Consider the following 19,067-nt stretch of genomic DNA (forward strand, 5'->3'; position numbering starts at 1 on the left):
TTAATCAAATTAAAAAAAAAAAAAAAAAACAAGTACTAATATATGTTTCTATGTTTAAAAGAAAATTAGGTGGAGTGTTTTGACTTGGCAAAGTTGGCTGAAGTCATGATATGTGATGAGAGCCATGGATATAGGCACCGAGCTTTGAAACTGAAGGTTGTGGGGTTGATGGAATGTTCATTGAGAGCATCTCATATCTTGTACTCAGTGCTGACTACAAAAAGCCTCATCTCTGTGATCATCCAGTCTGAAGAATTGTATTTCTTTTAGTGTGTTTGTTCAACTGAGCTAGTCTGGTCAATCTGGTGATTTGAGTCAGAAAGATGATTTTTTAGAAGATTCCTTTTATGTTTTTATTATCACATTGTTCACGGTGACATTTGATGAAGTGAAGTGCATCCAGGGTATGTTCCTACGCCATTGTTCCCAGTGTTCCTGAAATCCACCGCAACCCTGACAAGTGGGCACAGTATACTGAGAAGGTTACAGAAATAGACTAAAAACTGTCTTTTCCAGGATTCATATTTTAATATTTACTTTGTGAACATTAGTACAAATTAGGCATTGTTTTGTTAAATGAATGTAAAATTTGAACGTAAAATCTACAGTTATTATTCAAAATCGGGAAAAATAAGTATAATATTTTTTATATGAAAACAAAATTATAAAACAATAAATCTGAGTAGGTAAAGAGTGGAAAATATATATATTTGCTTTTTAGTTTGTTTTGATTATAATGATATAAATGTAGAGCAAAAAAAAAAAAAAAACATTATTTGTAGTTAACAGACACAGAATTCCTGTCTGCTTGGTATTACTACTAGAGGGAGCAATACCTGTACAGGATAAGTGGCATGAAAGAGAGTTAGAGTAGTCCATCTTTGTTCTCGAGCTAATAGGTTGATAAGCGCGGGAAAATGGTTCCAGTTTGCAGCTTTTATTATCGCAGCTTTTATTATCCCCAAGCAAAGCCAGATTGGTTGGTTGAATTGTTTTCTATGTATTTCTTTGTTACTATATTGTTAATATGTTTGGATACTGTTAAATATGCATATTTAATGATAATATTTATATTGTGTTTAATGTTTGTCTATTGTGAATGTTGGCTGAATTTATTGGTCTTTGTTATTGGTTCTCTTTGTAGTTTTACAGTGCCATGGTACTGTGATGTTATTGTCATGCTATGAAGTCAATCAATAGTTGTGATGTATGGAGAAAATATGTAAAAAGGAAATTCAGACAACGAATTCTTCAATAATGAAGTTTATTACATCTAAGTGAAATAATCTGAAGGCACCAGTCAAAAACTCTCTGCCTCCTTTGTTTGATGCTGAAGGGCTGCTACATCTTGGATGAGCACTAGGACAGGAAAGGACAGGACAGGTTTGAGAAAAACACATGGTTACAAAGTTAAATTCTTTCCAACACTCAGGACATATTAAGTAAGGTAAGTTTATTGATATCAGAACTTCAACAGTACAAGTACATACATGTCAACAGCCAGCTTCATCATTAACACTAATAGTGCTGATGTTCCGTATTCTGCCCAAATCATGACATGGTTGTGCATACTCTATATAAATCTACTAATGGCTTTGTCCAAAATCTTCCAAAAAAGCAATTTGAAATAACCCAGAAAACATGCTGAGAAAATGCAAGCAGCAAGGTACAGTAGTAGTTAGAGCTAGATGTGACAAGTCAATAAAGAAGGATTAAAGGATAAACTTTAGGATAAACTTTTTTGGTTAGTTTGAGAGTTTGTCACGTTCAGGGCCAATGACTTGCTTTTCATAATGCTGACAGCTTTTGAAGTCTGGAAACTATCAGGAAAAGCATTTGGGAAAAGCAGGAGCAACAAACAACAAAAAAAGCCTTGTTCAAAGGACAAATTCCTATGTTATCTAACATTTTCTTTGAACGAGGCTACTTTTTTGTTTTAACATGCAATGCCACATGAAGAGATTTATGTAGACATAGTCTGACTTTGCAAATCATGTCCAATGAAATTTAGCAAAAGGATTTAGCTAATGTCCAATGAAATCTAAAGGATTGCTAATGGAAACTGCTAAAGTGTTGACTGTCACACTAAATGATGTGAAGAGTTTGAGTTTGAGTTGATTTTTTTATGAAATTATGAATTAATTTTTTGCAGGATTATGAGCAAAGATTTTAGAGAAAACTAAAGGTAGCCAGCATCTAAAGGAAACTTCACATTTGATGTAGAGTAGAATAAAATAGTATTTGCATAGAATATGAAAGCTAGGTGTAGAATGGTAAATGCATACTCACTGTCAAGCACTGTTCTTGTAACTTGTTGCTTTTCCAGAATGTTGTTGACTTCTGCCACCAGCCAGGGAAGGAATCCAGTTTCTATATCTAATATAAAGAAAAACGAGTATATCACATTAAAGCATACAAAGTGCCTAAATGGGAAAAGAACTGCATGTGGCATGAGATCACAGCATTGGAACAATTTTTTTGTATTTATGTTAGTAAAAATATGTGAGAATGAAAATATTATTAAAGGGTATGGTTTGGTAGTTGATCGAGTGTTCATCTTGGAACAGCATGAACCTGTCTGGTTAAATGCTTTCTGTCTTCTCTGACACACATTTTGTGTTGATATTTTGCATATATTTAATTATAAATAGTTATAGGTGGTGTTCATTCAATTTTGGAAATACCTTAGAACAGTGTTTATATTGGCTAAATCCCTTTAATGACATGTTATTTAGACACATTAAATAGCTGATTCACATAAATACCTACATTTATGTTATTTGTTTAATTCATTATTGAATAAATTGATTATCTACTGAAAGTTTTGGTGGAGTATCAACATTATGGTATTACAGATTTCTCCCCAGGAACCTTGCAGTAAAGACGTCACTTTATGGAGGATTTGCAACACTAGTCCAATCATGCAAGACAGAGAACAGAAGTGTTTAGTCTTATGTCTGGTCTATTTCTCCTGTCTGATCAGAAGACAATAGAATTTATACACTATATGTTAGTTTTGGTGTGAAGTAGATGGCCTGGAAGAATTAATACAATATTATTTAAAACATTTTTAGTATTTAATACTTTAATGACAGTAAATTAGAAACACACCTCTCTGCACTGGGTCATAGAAATATCCATTGTCTCTCAGTTTTGAATAGACTGCGGGAAGCAGGTCAGCAAGATAATGCTGGGTGAATGTTCTAGCAGCAATTTTCTCAGCTGTTTCTCTTTCTTTCTTCAACACCATCCTTTGCTGCTTAATCCTCCGGGCCTACATTTGGAAGATATGTCACATTTGTGTTGAAATACGCTGAAGGTAAATCAAATATTGTCAATTGTAATTCATATTTATTATCTATCCAGAACTACTGAAGAATGACTTATCATTTCTAAAAATGGAAAATGGGCAAAATAAGAATTCTACTGGACACGAAGCAGTTTATCGTACCTTCTCCTCTTTGTGGCGCCTCTCCTGCTCCTCCAGTCGTTGAACTTCCACCAATTCAGCATTACGCAACTCCTGGAAGGCAAGCTGTTGAGCCCTCAACCCAGCCAGCTCTTCTTCCTCCAGTACTTCTAGCAAAGCTTGCTCCATGGTCTTTCCTACCAACACCTGCAACACTGGCTCAACCTCCAGATCAAAGTCAAACAGCTGTAACCAAGAAAGACACCAACTTTATTAGTCCAACACTTTTGTCAAAATGCTCCACAATCAGACTGATGTTCTAATGTCTAATTGTTTAATGATTTCCTTCTTCTGCTTTACTTCTTAATTTATATTAATAATTTCTATGTAATTATATCTATTGAATTCTATCTATCTGAGCAACTGCAAATTACAAAGTTGTCTCTTCTGCAGATATCACCGTGATAGACACATGGTTAGGAACAACCTTATCTATGATATTTACACTAAATTTGAACTATACGTTTCCTTCTTAATAAGAGTTTTTATCTCAAAACACCAAGCCTGTAAGTTACACTACACTTTGCCCTTCATTTCTATTAGATGCTCATTGCCTACTATTAAATATTAAGCTACATTCACACATACAGTGATTTTATTGCTGCAAATCTACAGTCGCTGTCTAATGAAGTCTACAGTGGTCATTTCATTGACTGGTTGCTATAGTAATAATGTTTATCAGTGGGTGGAGCAACTAGCATGCCAAATCATTTTTCTTGATCAAATGAAAGGTTCTGGAGGGAGATCTGGTGTTTGTAATAAAATTTCAGTTAGGAATCATATTATAGTAGATGAAGGAGAAGCAGTTTGTGTTCTTTGCCATGAATCACATGCACTCAACTGTCTTCACTGCCATTGGTAGTCACTGCAACAATGTGTTCAATATTTGCATAAACTTTAAACATTTCTCAACTCATGCAGCTGGACACGCCTGAATCTAGCAGACAGTGATTTCTGTCACTCATGTCAGCAAAATAAATAATCTCTGGTTGCTTTGTCATTTTGCGCATGAGTGTCACACTAACACATACAACGAGGAATCTATTAGTTATAATGTTAATTGTCTCCACATGTATATATTTCCACATTGTATGAGATATCTTAATCAGAATTTAAGATCAGCTTGACACCCATATTATGACAATAGGTTCTGCTGTTTCATCCTCTGTCCATAATCAAACCCTGCTAACGAGTTTTCTTATATAACTCCACAGCCGAGTTAGGTATATAAGAAATATTATATTTCTCTTTTGGGAGTAATGTGGCAACACACAAACCTGTTAAAAAGTGGCCTGTTAAAACTGTTTTATTAAGCAACAAAATTTGTATGTGGACAAATAATGAAGAAGTTATCTGTACCTCTCCATCTTCAATCTGTGTCGCTGCGTCTTTGCCAGATTTAGCAGGAATAAAGATAGGTGTTGCTGGCTTGTCCAGAAATGCATCTGTCTGGCATTCCACACTGGCATCCTCAATATGATCACTCAGCTCCTCCAAGTATAATTCTAGGACACAAATCAGACTTAGCCTGGTGAACAGATTAGCATATGCTCATGAAGAAGCCTGTATTCATCAAATATATATTATAGCAGAGCAAAGTTACATTTGTGCAAATCCTACAGTAGCTTTTGGAAGTTGGGGACAGAGCGCAGGGACAGTCATGATACATATGACCCTCTAGCAAAGAGTTAAGGGCCTTGCTCAAGGGCCCAACAGTGCTGGGGCTTGAAATATACACTACAAGCAGTATAAATAAAATGTAGGCCTGAATTAAAAATGGCAAGAATCACTGTCTGAACAGAAGTATGTCTTTCCTAATTGGATTTTTATAACCCTACAAACATGTAATAAGCATATTATATTTTAGCAAAGAATAATACAATCACTTTAGCTAGATAGTAACATAAACAGTTCATTATTAGCACATGGTTGTAAAGCACAGCTACACTTTGTGTATTTTTTAATTTTGTTACATTGATGGAAATCACACCCCAGCATTATATTAAGCTGTTAAATTTACTAATGTTTTTATAGCCATTAGCTTATTTGACTGCTCATGTGCCTCCTTTCCACCAGAAAGAACCGGGTGCTGGTTCAGAGCTAGTGCTGGTGCTGGTTTGAAGTTGGTTCCACTGGCGAGCCTTCTAAGAACCGGTTTGCCATTCCATGGGCTAGAGAGCCATCACAGAGCCAATTCTTACATCACTGTATACGTCTCATCTTTTCCAGCAACGTCAGCGCAGCAGCAGCAAACACAAACACAACATCAACAATGGCGGTTGTTGCTTTACTGTTAATGCTCATGGCTTTGCGAACCTACATTGGCATCTAAACACAGCGAATCCAGCGTGTACATGCAGCTTCACGTAATTTTTATAAACGCTGGTTGCAATCAAGAATAACGGAAAGTATATAATATTATTTTATCATTAACACAGAAAAACGTTAGCCTTAGCATGTAGCTACCTACTATCATGAGTGCTGATAACTGATTGTATTGCGGTAAATTAAAAATGTATTAAACATTGGTATACTTAAGGTACATTATCAAATGCACTAACAGTAACACTGCCCCCAGCCCCGCTCCAGCCCATAATAAAGGTACATTATCAAATGCGCTAACAGTAGCCCCGCCCCCAGCCCCTGACGCAAGCGGTTCTTAAGTCTAGACCAGCAACGTTTTGGTGTTACTTAAGAACCACTTTTCCTGTTTCAGAGCCGGTGCTTTGGGTGTCGAAAAAAAAAGAACTGATTTTAAATAAGGCTCAGAACCAGCACTCAAACTGCCTCGGTGGAAAAGGGGCAATGGTAGTGTTTGACAGTTAATGATGAGCCCTTGGTATAAGCTATGTTTTTGCTTGAAAATATAAAAAATGTATTGATGCCGCTCGTGGAAGTAATCACAGAGAAGGCAGAAAATGAATCAGAAGTTTGTGTCCACCATTGAACTGAAGAATACAGTGATAAAGAAAGCACCCAATCCAACCCGAGTTATGGCGATGAGAGCATTTGATCCTGCTGCTGGATTACCTGGGGCCCAAAAGCTGCTTTAAGGTTATATCATTAAATAAGTTTGATATATTTAGCCTAAATATAACATATCAGGAGTGATTACTGTTCAACTTCACAGTGTTCCAAATTTATGAAAATCAAAGACTGATGGTGTTTTGCTGAACAAAATGTTTACACCCAAACAGAAGTCATTTTATATATTGTAATCTGTAATCATGAAGACAATTTGCTGCATCTGTACCAAAACTAATATTTGAGAATTGCCAATACCTTCTACACTGCTAGGTGACATTAAAATCAAATTGTGCTTTAAGCCAAGTATGTCAAGGAAAGTCAAAGTCAAACTTGAAGTGTAACTCTCCTTGGATTAAGTCAAATGTGTGCAAATTTGTTTCTGAATTACAAGTGTGACCCGAGGACAAGTCCAAGTCATGTGACCCGAGGACAAGTCCAAGTCATGTGACCCGAGGACAAGTCCAAGTCATGTGACCCAGGTCCAAGTCATGTGACCAAAGCCCTGTCCAAATGGTATCCAAATCATGTAACCTGAGTATAAGTTTAAGTCATGTGACCCGAGTACAAGTCCACCCCATGTGATCCAAGTCCACAACACTGAATAATGAGATTTTTTTCACATAATAACGAGATGCTGATGGCAGATAATTTTCTTGCATGGCAGTAATGTGATCACATATAAAACATTCCCTGTACTAATTCCGGTATTTTTTGTGCTGGTACTCACAGCTGGTAGGATATGTTGGGAATATGTATTTCCTCTAACGACCCGTCGGTCATACATAATGTTTCCATAGATTGGTCGTCCATCATTTCTGTTCCACGTGACAAATAAGTGATAGCAGTGAGTCGCGCCGGATGATATAAACATTTACATTTAGCTCAATAACACAGACAGACTTACTCCATCATCACAGGGTCCGTGTATCGGAGTCGGTTCGGAACCACATGTGGACGACTGGAAAACGTGTAGAATCCATTCGGATGCTCTCTTTTTGTCTGTAACAAGGAAGTCATTTTAATAAGACACGATGATACTGAATTAGCTGCTGAATAGAGGATAAAACTGTGAAGCTGGCGTTTACTAAGACACGAGCAAAGTCTGTTAATGTTTATAACAGTTACCCTAGCAACAGTATCTAGGTATGACGTTTCAGCCCTGTTGTTAATCTACTTAATTTACATATATTACATTTTCCTCACGCTCGTGAATCCAGCCAATGTTACTCTCTGGTATATTGTTTCATTTTGATTATAGAGTGTATTAAACAATTAGTAAGGCTACAAAATACATGTGGGACGCGCTTATAACTGTGTGTGTGTGTGTGTGTGTGTGTGAGAGAGAGAGAGTGTGTGTGAGAGAGAGAGTGTGTGAGACACAGAGAGAGAGACTTTAAACACCTTTTATTCCAATATAAACAAGAAAGCATCTTAAAAATTGTACAACACTCAGAGTGATACATTTTAGTGTGTTTGTACAAAAAAAAGTTACTTTTTTATTTTTTGTTTTTGGAAAAAAGGTATAAAGGATAAATAAATAAAAAATCAGTAAAGCAATAAATGAGGAGAGAGAGAGAGAGAGAGAGAGAGAGATAGAGAGAGAGAGAGTAAACATGCACCCCAAAAGAATTATCAGAAAAAGAATAGCCCTGTTACATTCATTCATTGATTCATCTTCTACCGCTTATCCGAACTACCTCTGGTCACGGGGAGCCTGTGCCTATCTCAGGCGTCATCGGGCATCAAGGCAGGATACACTCTGGACGGAGTGCCAACCCATCGCAGGGCACACACACACACTCATTCACTCACTCACACACTAGGGATAATTTTTCCAGAGATGCCAATCAACCTACCATGCATGTCTTTGGACCGGGGGAGGAAACCGGAGTACCCTGAGGAAACCCCCCCGAGGCACGGGGAGAACATGCAAACTCCACACACACAAGGTGGAGGCGGGAATCGAACCCCCACCCTGGAGGTGTGAGGCGAACGTGCTAGCCACTAAGCCACCGTGCCCCCAGCCCTGTTACAACGCAGATGAATATACTAACAGTGTGATTAAAAAGCCAGGAGGAGAGTAGTGAGGAAAAATCCCCCATCACTGGGCTTTATACTGGGGAAAGGTACTGTTTATGGCAACTGACATCACCATATGAAGACACTGCAACAGCACTGCCCAGAACAGGGAACAGATTCAGGAACAGGAACAACACTGCTCTGAATAGTCTATATGATCTTGGCTATAACTTCATCTTTAGAAGAGATACAATGGATGATGTTGTGCAGACTCCATCTATCTGATAAGACCTAAAGATGTTATAGTTAGTTCATAAGCCTGTTCCTGCTGAACAGACACACCTAAATATTTTGTCATTGTTGTCCTTTCAAACCTTATTCCATATAACTAATAACAGAAATGGTGCTCAAAATAACTCATGGTGTCACCTCATCTTTAACAATCACAAAAATTCACATAGGCCTAAAAATATCCCACAGAGGGCTTTTTTTCAACAAGATCAATTTTCAATTCATGCTAATTTGAAGGGACTTGGTCGACCACTGGGAGTAAAGACAGAAGATCACATGTGATCTGGAGCCTCCTGTGCTTGCTAGCAGAAGTATTATTATTGCAACAATAGCTTAGCTTATGGTCTTAGCACATTCAAAGCAAAATCATCATCATCATCATCGTGAAACCACTCAGTTTTTATTGTAATTTAGCAAAATCCTGGGGTAGCTCCTTTAAGGTGCATTGAGAGGAGATAGGGGTTTATTGAGATAGTGGCTATTCTGCATTGTGGACGATTGCAACAAAAACTAAGTGTGTTACATGATTATTATTATTTTGCATTAAACACGCTAAGGCCATATGCTGAGCTAAGCTAATTAGAACTTGCGTTTTTACCGTAGGTTGCCACAATGGCAAAGAGCGCACACTGTTTCTCCTTCACCTTGATATGATATGATGCAGATATGCACTGGTGAAATTTATATACAATCACTCTCCCTCTGGAATATTTCATTTTAGCAGCAAAAAAACTGATATGTTGTCAAAAGTAAAATGTTGGCTAATAGTGCCATCATAGTACAGTGACTAGCAATATGTGATAAAATCTCTACATGTGAACGTACCTACAGGATTATTTATAATATGAAAAGTGTGTGTACGTGTAAGAGAACAAGACTTGGGTTGCCTATACATCCAGCACAACCAACTTTGCCACTGGTCTGATAAGAGTGGAACAACCAATGGAATTGGCACATTGTTAAAAAGGACAAAGTTTTGCCCTCTGGGATCAAGTTATGAGCTAAGCACATCACTCGCATGTGAAGAGTAAACTATTTGAATTAAAATGAACTTAATGAACACAATGACAAACATTTGTGTTTTTGCCTATAATATTATTTTGCACTATTAACTTTATTAAACACACTAATTTGCTGAGGTTAATGTAATTCTTTTTAAACATTTACAATTATTAATTCATCTCTTTTTGTTTATATACTGTATTCATTAGTCTAAACGTAAATGCTTTTTGTCTGGGCTACATAAATTAAAGACAGGAACACAAAATATTACTTTAGGTTGTTACAGAATATAACATAGGACATTTTCTCTTACCTTATATCAACAATCTTGGCAGGATCTAAATTTACCAAATTTTACTCAAGTGAGCAAACAGATCCCTCCTGACTGTTCTTCTTTGTCTATATTCTTAGTTACTTTTGTTCTCTGTTGACATCCCAAAAATCTAATTAAAATTTAGCAGGCAGCTGTAAAATAATCCTGGTAAGAACCATATTGCCGAGTGACCAACTAAGCAGAAGGCACAAATAACCAGCAGCACACACCAAAACAGATATATTTTAAAATTTGACTAAGGTAAGGCAGGAACAAATACAATTTTTACAAATATTTCTTTAAATAAAAAAAGAAATGTGTCTACTTGTAATCTGTTATATTTAATTCATTGGTCAAAGGTTATTAACAGCATGAATGTGTTTTCAGGGCAATGGTTTGAATAGTCATTCCGCTCTTACAGTATGTAGGACTTCATCAGCCCATCCTTTTCTCAGTCTGTTGTTCCATCAGAACTCCAACACACTGATCCATATTGTGACAGCAGCACATACATGCAGCTAGAAGGAGTCTCTAGCTAGTCTCTAGTCTTCCGACTGCCTGCATGGCCTGTGCCACACTTCTTGGCCTTTATCTCACCGCTGCTGTCTGGAATCCCAACCACCCCTCGGCTGTGGACCTCCTGAAGGGCCTTCACCGAGGCCTAAACAAGTTTGCTACTCCAAGATTGCTACTCCAAGATCGCTGCAACTTTTGTGCCCTCTATTTGCACAGTAAATTAAGACTGTGTTTTGCACCCTAATCCCTACTATGTGCTGTTTTGTCGTTCTTGTTGATGAGACCCACCACGGTCGTGTCATTGGCGAACTTGATAATATGATTCGATCTGTGCGTTGCTGCACAGTCGTGAGTCAGCAGAGTGAACAGCAGTGGACTGAGCACACAGCCTTGAGGAGCTCCAGTGTTCAGTGTGGTGGTGCTGGAGATGCTGTTCCCAATCCGGACTGACTGAGGTCTCCCAGTCAGGAAGTCCAGGATCCAGTTGCAGAGGGAGGTGTTTAGTCCCAGCAGGCTCAGCTTCCCAATCAGGTGCTGAGGGATGATTGTATTGAATGCTGAACTAAAGTCTATGCACAGCATTCGTACATAAGTGTCTTTATTGTCCAGGTGGGTGAGGGCTAAGTGGAGAGCTGTTGCAATGGCATCGTCTGTGGAGCGGTTTGGACGATACGCGAACTGTAGGGGGTCCAGTGAGGGTGGTAGCTGGGTCTTGATGTGCCTCATGACGAGCTTCTCGAAGCACTTCATAACTATGGGTGTGAGTGCAACGGGACGATAGTCATTGAGGCAGGACACTGTAGACTTCTTTGGGACAGGAACGATGGTGGTAGTTTTGAGGCACGTAGGAACAACAGCGCTGCTCAGGGAAATGTTGAAGATGTCCGTAAAGACATCCGCTAGCTGTTCTGCACATTCTCTGAGCACCCTGCCAGGAATGTTGTCTGGTCCAGCAGCCTTCCGTGGGTTATCTCTGCATAGAGATCTCCTCACGTCGGCCGTGGATAGACAGAGTACCTGGTCGTCGGGGGGAGGGATGGACTTCCTCGGCGTTGCGTTGTTCTGTACCTCGAACCGAGCGTAGAAATCGTTCAACGCGTCTGGGAGGGAGGCGTCGCTATCACAAGCAGGTGAAGCTGTCATGTAGTTAGTGATCGCCTGTATGCCCTGCCACATGCGCCGGGTGTCTCCGCTGTCCTGGAAGTGGCTGTGGATTGTCTGGGCGTGTGCGCGCTTTGCCTCTCTGATGGCTCGGGACAGTTTGGCCCTTGCTGTTCTTAGGGCCACCCTGTCCCCTGTTCTGAAGGCTAGGTCTCTAGTCCTCAGCAGAGCACGCACATTAGCAGTCATCCACGGCTTCTGGTTGGAGCGTGTAGTGATGGTCTTGGAGATGGTCACGTCATCAATGCACTTGCCGATGTAACTGGTCACTGATGACGCGTACTCCTCCAAGTTGACAGAGTCCCCGTTGGTTGCAGCCTCCCTGAAGATATTCCAGTCAGTGCACTCAAAGCAGTCCTGAAGAGCAGAGGTGGCTCCTGCTGGCCAGGTTTTCACCTGCTTCATAACCGGTTTTGAGCGTCTGACGAGTGGTCTGTATGCTGGAATTAGCATAACAGTGATGTGGTCTGAGTAGCCGAGGTGGGGGCGGGGCTCCGCACGGTACGCGCCGGGAATGTTTGTGTAAACAAGATCCAGCATGTTTTCACCTCTCGTAGCAAAGTCCACATGTTGATGGAATTTAGGGAGCACTGACTTGAGATTTGCATGGTTGAAATCTCCGGCGATGATAAAAAGTCCGTCGGGGTGAACATTCTGTAGGTTGCTAATAGCTCCGTATAGCTCACTTAGCGCCTCTTTAGCATTAGCGCTAGGAGGAATGTAAACAGCTACAGAGTAAACACTGCTGTATCATACTGTTATGGCATACTGCATGTAAGCCTATATATATATAAAAAAAAAAGCTCTTGAATTTTAACAAATCTTTCACCTTTCCTTTAGAACCAGACTTATGCCAAAATTCCACCTTTGCACACAAGACAATGACATTTTACTTTTTATTGTGTTGCAGTGTTACATGACCAGTTAGTTTAAGGTTATACCTCTGTCCAAAGCAGCACTAATTCGCCATCATAGCTATTTAGACTTCTATTTAGACAAATAGCCGGGACTATTTGTTAAAGGTCGATCAACCAGCGAACTCTAGGCCTCCTCCTGACTTGAATTTCCCGGATATCGCCGATATTAAATGGCAGTATGGTAGGTGCGGAAGCTCTACAAACGTACCTTGTCGGGGATCAAGAATGTAGGGTAGGAGAGTTGGTAGGAGAGTTGGATTACGCGAGTGAGCAAGGCGGCCTCTGTCACGCGTTCCTCTGCCCTCTATCATTCTTGCTAACATGCAGTCCCTTCGAAACAAATCTGATGAAGTGCAAGCGCTTGTCCGCTATAAACATGAATTTAAAGAATTTCGACGCAGCTCGAGTTCCGAAAGGGAACTCATTTGTTCTAGTTAAATGTTAGAACACAGATGTTAGTAAGAATGAAGAAATGATTTATATTATATTATATTATATTATATTATATTATATTATATTATATTATATTATATTATATTATAGGGGGCACGGTGGCTTAGTGGTTAGCACGTTCGCCTCACACCTCCAGGGTCGGGGTTCGATTCCCGCCTCCACCTTGTGTGTGTGGAGTTTGCATGTTCTCCCCGTGCCTCGGGGGTTTCCTCCGGGTACTCCGGTTTCCTCCCCCGGTCCAAAGACATGCATGGTAGGTTGATTGGCATCTCTGGAAAATTGTCCCTAGTGTGTGATTGCGTGAGTGAATGAGGGTGTGTGTGTGCCCTGCGATGGGTTGGCACTCCGTCCAGGGTGTATCCTGCCTTGATGCCCAATGACGCCTGAGATAGGCACAGGCTCCCCGTGACCCGAGGTAGTTCGGATAAGCGGTAGAAGATGAATGAATGAATGAATATTATATTATAAACGGGAGATGATAACGTTTCTGTCAGAGCAGACCAACATGTTGTTGATCATGAAGAACCACAGTCCACTTTATGGTAATTAATTCACATGTTTTTTGTATTATGACTTAGACTTTTTACACATTTATACTTATACTGTAGCTATTTTACAGTTTCTTATTTCTTTACTGGCATGATGGTTAGGATGCAATATTTCCAAAGCAAAAAAGATTAAATAAATCAGTGAGAAATAATAAGGTGTCAGTGTAGCACAAACGTACAAGTGAGGGTTATGTGAGGACAATTTTGAACAGGTTTGAAATAAAATATATGAAATGTATGTGAAATGTGGTCAGAGCTTTAAATGATTTTCTGTATTTTTACTAACGTCTGTGATTGTGTTTATTCTAATCAGGGCCGGCCCTGGCCAATTTGCTGCCCTAGGCAAGATTTCACCTGGTGCCCCTGGAATCACAGACAATTGTGTTCCGATCATTTTGTTCATAAACAAAATATATAAAAAATATATATATTAATAGGGGGCACGGTGGCTTAGTGGTTAGCACGTTCGCCTCACACCTCCAGGGTCGGGGTTCGATTCCCGCCTCCACCTTGTGTGTGTGGAGTTTGCATGTTCTCCCCGTGCCTCGGGGGTTTCCTCCGGGTACTCCGGTTTCCTCCCCCGGTCCAAAGACATGCATGGTAGGTTGATTGGCATCTCTGGAAAAATTGTCCCTAGTGTGTGATTGCGTGAGTGAATGAGTGTGTGTGTGTGTGCCCTGCGATGGGTTGGCTATTCTGCCTATGCGCAGGGCCGGCCCTGATTCTAATATTAGTCTATTCTCTCATTAAGACGGCTGATAAAGGGGCTGGTTTAAGAACTTAGTTCTTGGGTTTTTCTGGCTTTGATTTGAAATACGTACACTCACATGTTCTCTCTCTCTCTCCTTCTCTCTCCCTCCGTCTCTCTGTCTGTCTCTCTCTCTCACACACACACACACACACACACACACACACACACACACACACTGTCTCTCTCTCTTTCTCTCTTTGTCTGTCTGTCTCTCTCTCTCCCTCCCCTTACTCTCTCTGTCTCTCACTTTCTCTCTCCCCCTTCCTCTCTCTCTCTCTCTCTCTCTTTCTCTCTCCCCCCTTCCTCTTTCACTCTCTGTCTCTCCCCCCGCCCCCTCTCTCTGCGCATGCGTGCACGAGGGGGCGGAGCGTTGAGCGTATAGTCGTCTTTCTTCTCCCGGTGATAAGGTTAGTGTGAGTGTTGTTTTGTGAGCATTAGCTCAGGGTTAAACAGCTTTGCACTGAGAGCATATGGCTGGCCCAGATCCTGAGAGCCTGGCGTTTCTCACCCCACGCCATGCTGTTAGAATAGACTCGAGTGTCAGTGTAGAGGAGCGTTGTTTATCTGTAGGGAAGCTAGTGGGCTGTAACAACATCCTGGCTGCAGACCGAATGAACAAGAACATTATCTTCGTCAGAACTGTCGGTTTAGCAAACAGTTTAATAGAGAGTGGGGTGGAGATTGGTGGTGTTTTTACCCCTGTGCTTCCTCTGTATACCCCTAAAACAGAAGGTCCGGTTGACGAATTCTAATGAAAAGGTGTATTTCAGTCGTTTACATGATGGTGAAGGATAACAGAGAAGATGTAGATTTAACGAAGACACAAGGACCATAGTGAGACCATACTGAAGAGAAACACAGATCACTGCAGCACAGGAGTTCAGTCAGGAGGCACCTGGGGAACACAGGATGAAGTTTGGACCATCAACTGAAGGAGAGAATACAACTGTAGAGGAGGAAGAACATCCAGCTAAAGGTGAGTTTCAGGTAGCCGACAGGGTTGATGGGTTTCAGAGTAACAGTTTAATTGTATGCACTAATGAACAAAACAGTTGACATTCTATTTCCACAAGAGAACCACAGTGACGTGTCTAATGTGGTGGACTGGACAAGAGAATTTAATGGACTGTCCTTCCTAAGCCAGAACACCTCTTAGTGACAGAGCTGTAATTTTATTTTCTACAATTTTTGTTCTCCTTTCCATTTAAGTGGAGCAGATTTAAAAGGTAGATTGGTGAAAAATAAGTTTGAGAATCATGCTCTTGTTTTTATGTGTTTATGACCCCACCACTGTGATTGACAGAATGTTTTTAATACTTTATATAATGTTTGAAACTTGAGAGATTTTAATTGCCCCACATGGCCTCACACTAGAGGCTAATTCATCTCACTGAGTCAGATGAGCTTGTAAATGTATGAAAGGATTTCCACAAGAAGTAGACTATTTGGGTTCATTGCTATAATAACATGCTTTCTTTGGCAAGGCTGGACAGATTTTATGGTTTACATCAGAGGTATTCAACTAAAATTTAAAGAGGTCCAGTAAGAGAAAATTTCTTGAAGCAAAGGGCTGGAAGATCATAATGTCTAACTAGTTAGTGTGATATATATTTTAAGTATCCTAGTAGTTGTATCAACATCTGCAAGCAATCAATACCTGACTGTCAAATCAAATAAATTCAGTACAATTCAAAAACTTTTTCACAATATTTGTCACGTAACATAGAACTGAATATATCTATGATTGTATATCTGTATAACGTTCTCTCATTAAATAAATAAAAGTAGGGCTACATTTCAATATAAGAGAAAATAAATAAAATGTGAAAATTGTGTATGTTTAAATAAAGTTCGTAACTTTTCCCTTTTATATGTCAGTGAGAGAACTGAGCTCTAGCTTGGCTTGGGTTATGGTTAAACCTGGGCTTGAATGGAGTCAGGGCCGCTCTCATACACATGTGGAGGTGCTCATTAGTGACCCTGGAACCATATTTAGTTTGGATTATGTTCATTGTAGAGAAAGCTGCCTTGCAGCAGAGGTGGAGGTATCACGCCTGCCTGTCTTCAAAACTTCAGAGTCCTGCGTCTGCTTCTCTCCCTTTCTTCTTCTCACTCGTCTGTTTCTCTCCCTTTCTCCGTCTCACTCGTCTGTTTCTCTCCCTTTCTCCTTCTCACTCGTCTGTTTCTCTCCCTTTCTCCGTCTCACTCGTCTGTTTCTCTCCCTTTCTCCTTCTCACTCGTCTGTTTCTCTCCCTTTCTCCGTCTCACTCGTCTGTTTCTCTCCCTTTCTCCTTCTCACTCGTCTGTTTCTCTCCCTTTCTCCGTCTCACTCGTCTGTTTCTCTCCCTTTGTTTTCTACATGTATCGCTATCTTTCTTTCATGTGTAACTTTACTCTAATTTTCTCTTATCTGTCTTGCACTGTTGAGTCGCAACAGTTGTTTACTTCAGGAATGCACAGACTTGATTGGTCCGTGCGTTTCCATTACCATAAAGACTGATAAAGCTGCGCCGCTTAAAATAGAAGCGCTTCGTGAAGTTTTAAATTATAAGCTTTTGTTTTGGCTGTAGGTCCGGGTCTGGATTGGACAGCTTCTGGGTCCGGACCCGGACCGCGGTCTGCCTGTTAGTGACCTATGGTTTAAATCATCAACACTCTTCGATACTGCACAGTTACTCTAGTAGGCATCTCAGATCATGGTATGGTACAGTGTGGGAGAACCTTAAGCTCTGTAAAACATAAAAGGACCTTCTGGTGTTTTAATATTAATCCATTATGTGACAAAACAATTTATAGTGGACATCAAGCATTTTGGGATTGATTTTAAAAATTCATTTCAATCCTTCAGCACTGGTGGGACTTTTGGTAAAGGCAGAGATTAGACAACGGGGTCAACAATAAATAAAACTTTAAGAACTTTCTGAAATGACACATGATCAAGAGCAAATGGAAATGGTCAAAGGTAAAAAGCACTCTATAGCTGAGCTGTTAAATTTTCGGTTTTCAATACTACAAGTCCATGAGAGATCTTACACATCTTGTGTTGGTGTGATGTCAAATCTGTGCATGTTGTGTTTGCACATTTTTTATTATGTCAGTATTAAACAACATTTTTATATCACCGAGTGCTGTTTAAGCCAAGATTGGATTTATTGAATGTAGCCCATCTAGCTTCATTAAATAATTAAGTGATATGATGATAAAGTGTGACCTTATCTGAGGAGATATCACAGATATTAAAGGGTTAAAGTCACTGACGGTCGTGTTAATCTGTGATCACACCAGAATCCTGAATGCTGGTTAGATTATTGAGACTGATTTGTGTTTTAAATGAATTCTCGTATGTCTGATCTTCCCTCAGCTCTACCATGATGTGAGACGTCCAGAAGCTGCTGCAGAAACTCCTGAGTTCATCAGAATGTTTGCTGAAGATAAAAGTCTGATGCCCAGACCAGCAGATCAGACAAACGAGCTATTTATTCAGAGACTCATCTTCCTGCACTAGTGTGTCTTCCCCCCCGATGCACCAAGGATCCATCTGATTTCTGCCAGATTGGAGAAGGACTCTTCTTTATCTGTCTCTTCTGGTACAGATTCGTTGAGCTTTTGTTCTTATTTGTATTTATTAATCCACTCTATATTTAGGAATCTAAAAGACAGCGTAATGTTTACCATCAATTATTATCAGATCTGTATGGATAGAAAACAATAAAAAAAGAAAAAGAAAAGCTTAAAAAGAACAGACCACATGCTCCTCAGCTCAGCAGCACAATTTGTTGCTTTCTGCATGTGTTTCAATGTGAAATCATGACAGAAGCCTTAACAGATTAGGTGAAATGCCATTTTTAGTTTTTCACTTCTTTCTGAGCCGCTCTGAAGAACTCTTTGTGAATAAATGGTTGATCTTGTAAATTTACATAAATAAAAGTGTTTATGAATCAGTAGTGTTGTGAGCTTAATTACATTAAGATGTATTAGTTTATTTTGTATTGCTTCAGTTGAGGATATTTCACAGTATATGGTTCAGTATATAAACAGTAGATTTACATTGTATTTTTGCAGGTTATTAACGTTCAGTGTTTGTGTTTAGATTGTAAATCAGGAAATCCAGTAGCTGTAAAATAAGTGTTTTATCTACAAATCCTTTATGTAAAATGTCTGTAAATATAATTTGGCTTTTTCACTTTGTATTTTCACTCTTTGTATTTTCAAAATTTTTACAAATGTCCATTTATTATAATAATAAAGAATGGATGCTTTTTGAACAATGTTCAAGTAAATCCATAAATCTTTGTAATGACAGTTAAAACGAGTGCTTTAAGGCTGGTTTACTCATTTAAAGCAGTTCCTGTAATACTGTAAGATTCTATGAACAAGTTAATATACATGTAGATTAGTCTGAGCTTGTTATTATGAAGTGTGATGAGTGATCAGAGTCATTGAGATATTTGTCTGTTAGTGTAAGACCTTTTGGACTGGAAGTATAAGTATATATTTTAATGATATCCATATGGCCTTAAAATGTCTTTTCAGAGAGATCTCATAAATCTCATAAATAAAGCTTCCCAGAGAGATCTCATAAATCTGTGATTATCCCCAG

General features: G+C 39.5%; 1 protein-coding gene and 1 long non-coding RNA gene across 2 annotated transcripts; one reads left to right on the forward strand and one right to left on the reverse strand.

The window, feature by feature from the left end:
• Positions 1-1,300: 1,300 nt before the first annotated feature.
• LOC132858905 (radial spoke head protein 3 homolog B-like) lies at positions 1,301-6,774 on the reverse strand. The gene is made up of 6 exons (XM_060889456.1): positions 6,752-6,774; positions 4,829-4,974; positions 3,452-3,655; positions 3,112-3,274; positions 2,290-2,376; positions 1,301-1,359 (listed from the first exon to the last, which is right to left on the reverse strand). Exons 1-6 carry the CDS (start codon positions 6,771-6,773, stop codon positions 1,301-1,303), a joined length of 681 nt encoding a protein of 226 aa, XP_060745439.1. The 5' UTR covers position 6,774.
• Positions 6,775-14,880: 8,106 nt separating this feature from the next.
• On the forward strand, positions 14,881-18,138 carry LOC132858965 (uncharacterized). The gene is made up of 2 exons (XR_009649675.1): positions 14,881-15,443; positions 17,829-18,138. It is a non-coding gene; the product is annotated as an uncharacterized LOC132858965 (long non-coding RNA).
• The last annotated feature ends 929 nt before the right edge of the window (positions 18,139-19,067 follow it).

The sequence above is a fragment of the Tachysurus vachellii genome, chromosome 16, assembly GCF_030014155.1.
Source record: "Tachysurus vachellii isolate PV-2020 chromosome 16, HZAU_Pvac_v1, whole genome shotgun sequence".
NCBI classification, from domain to species: Eukaryota; Metazoa; Chordata; class Actinopteri; order Siluriformes; family Bagridae; genus Tachysurus; species Tachysurus vachellii.

Bases quoted from the DNA above. Each gene is read 5' to 3' on its own strand.
- LOC132858905 (XM_060889456.1), bottom strand. From the start codon at position 6,773: ATGTCACCTAGCAGTGTAGAAG. The intron at 2,377-3,111 runs GTGTGTTTCTAA...TCTTTATATTAG, and splicing joins CTATGACCCAGTGCAGAGAG to ATATAGAAACTGGATTCCTT. The intron at 1,360-2,289 runs GTGAGTATGCAT...TTCCTGTCCTAG, and splicing joins TACAAGAACAGTGCTTGACA to TGCTCATCCAAGATGTAGCA.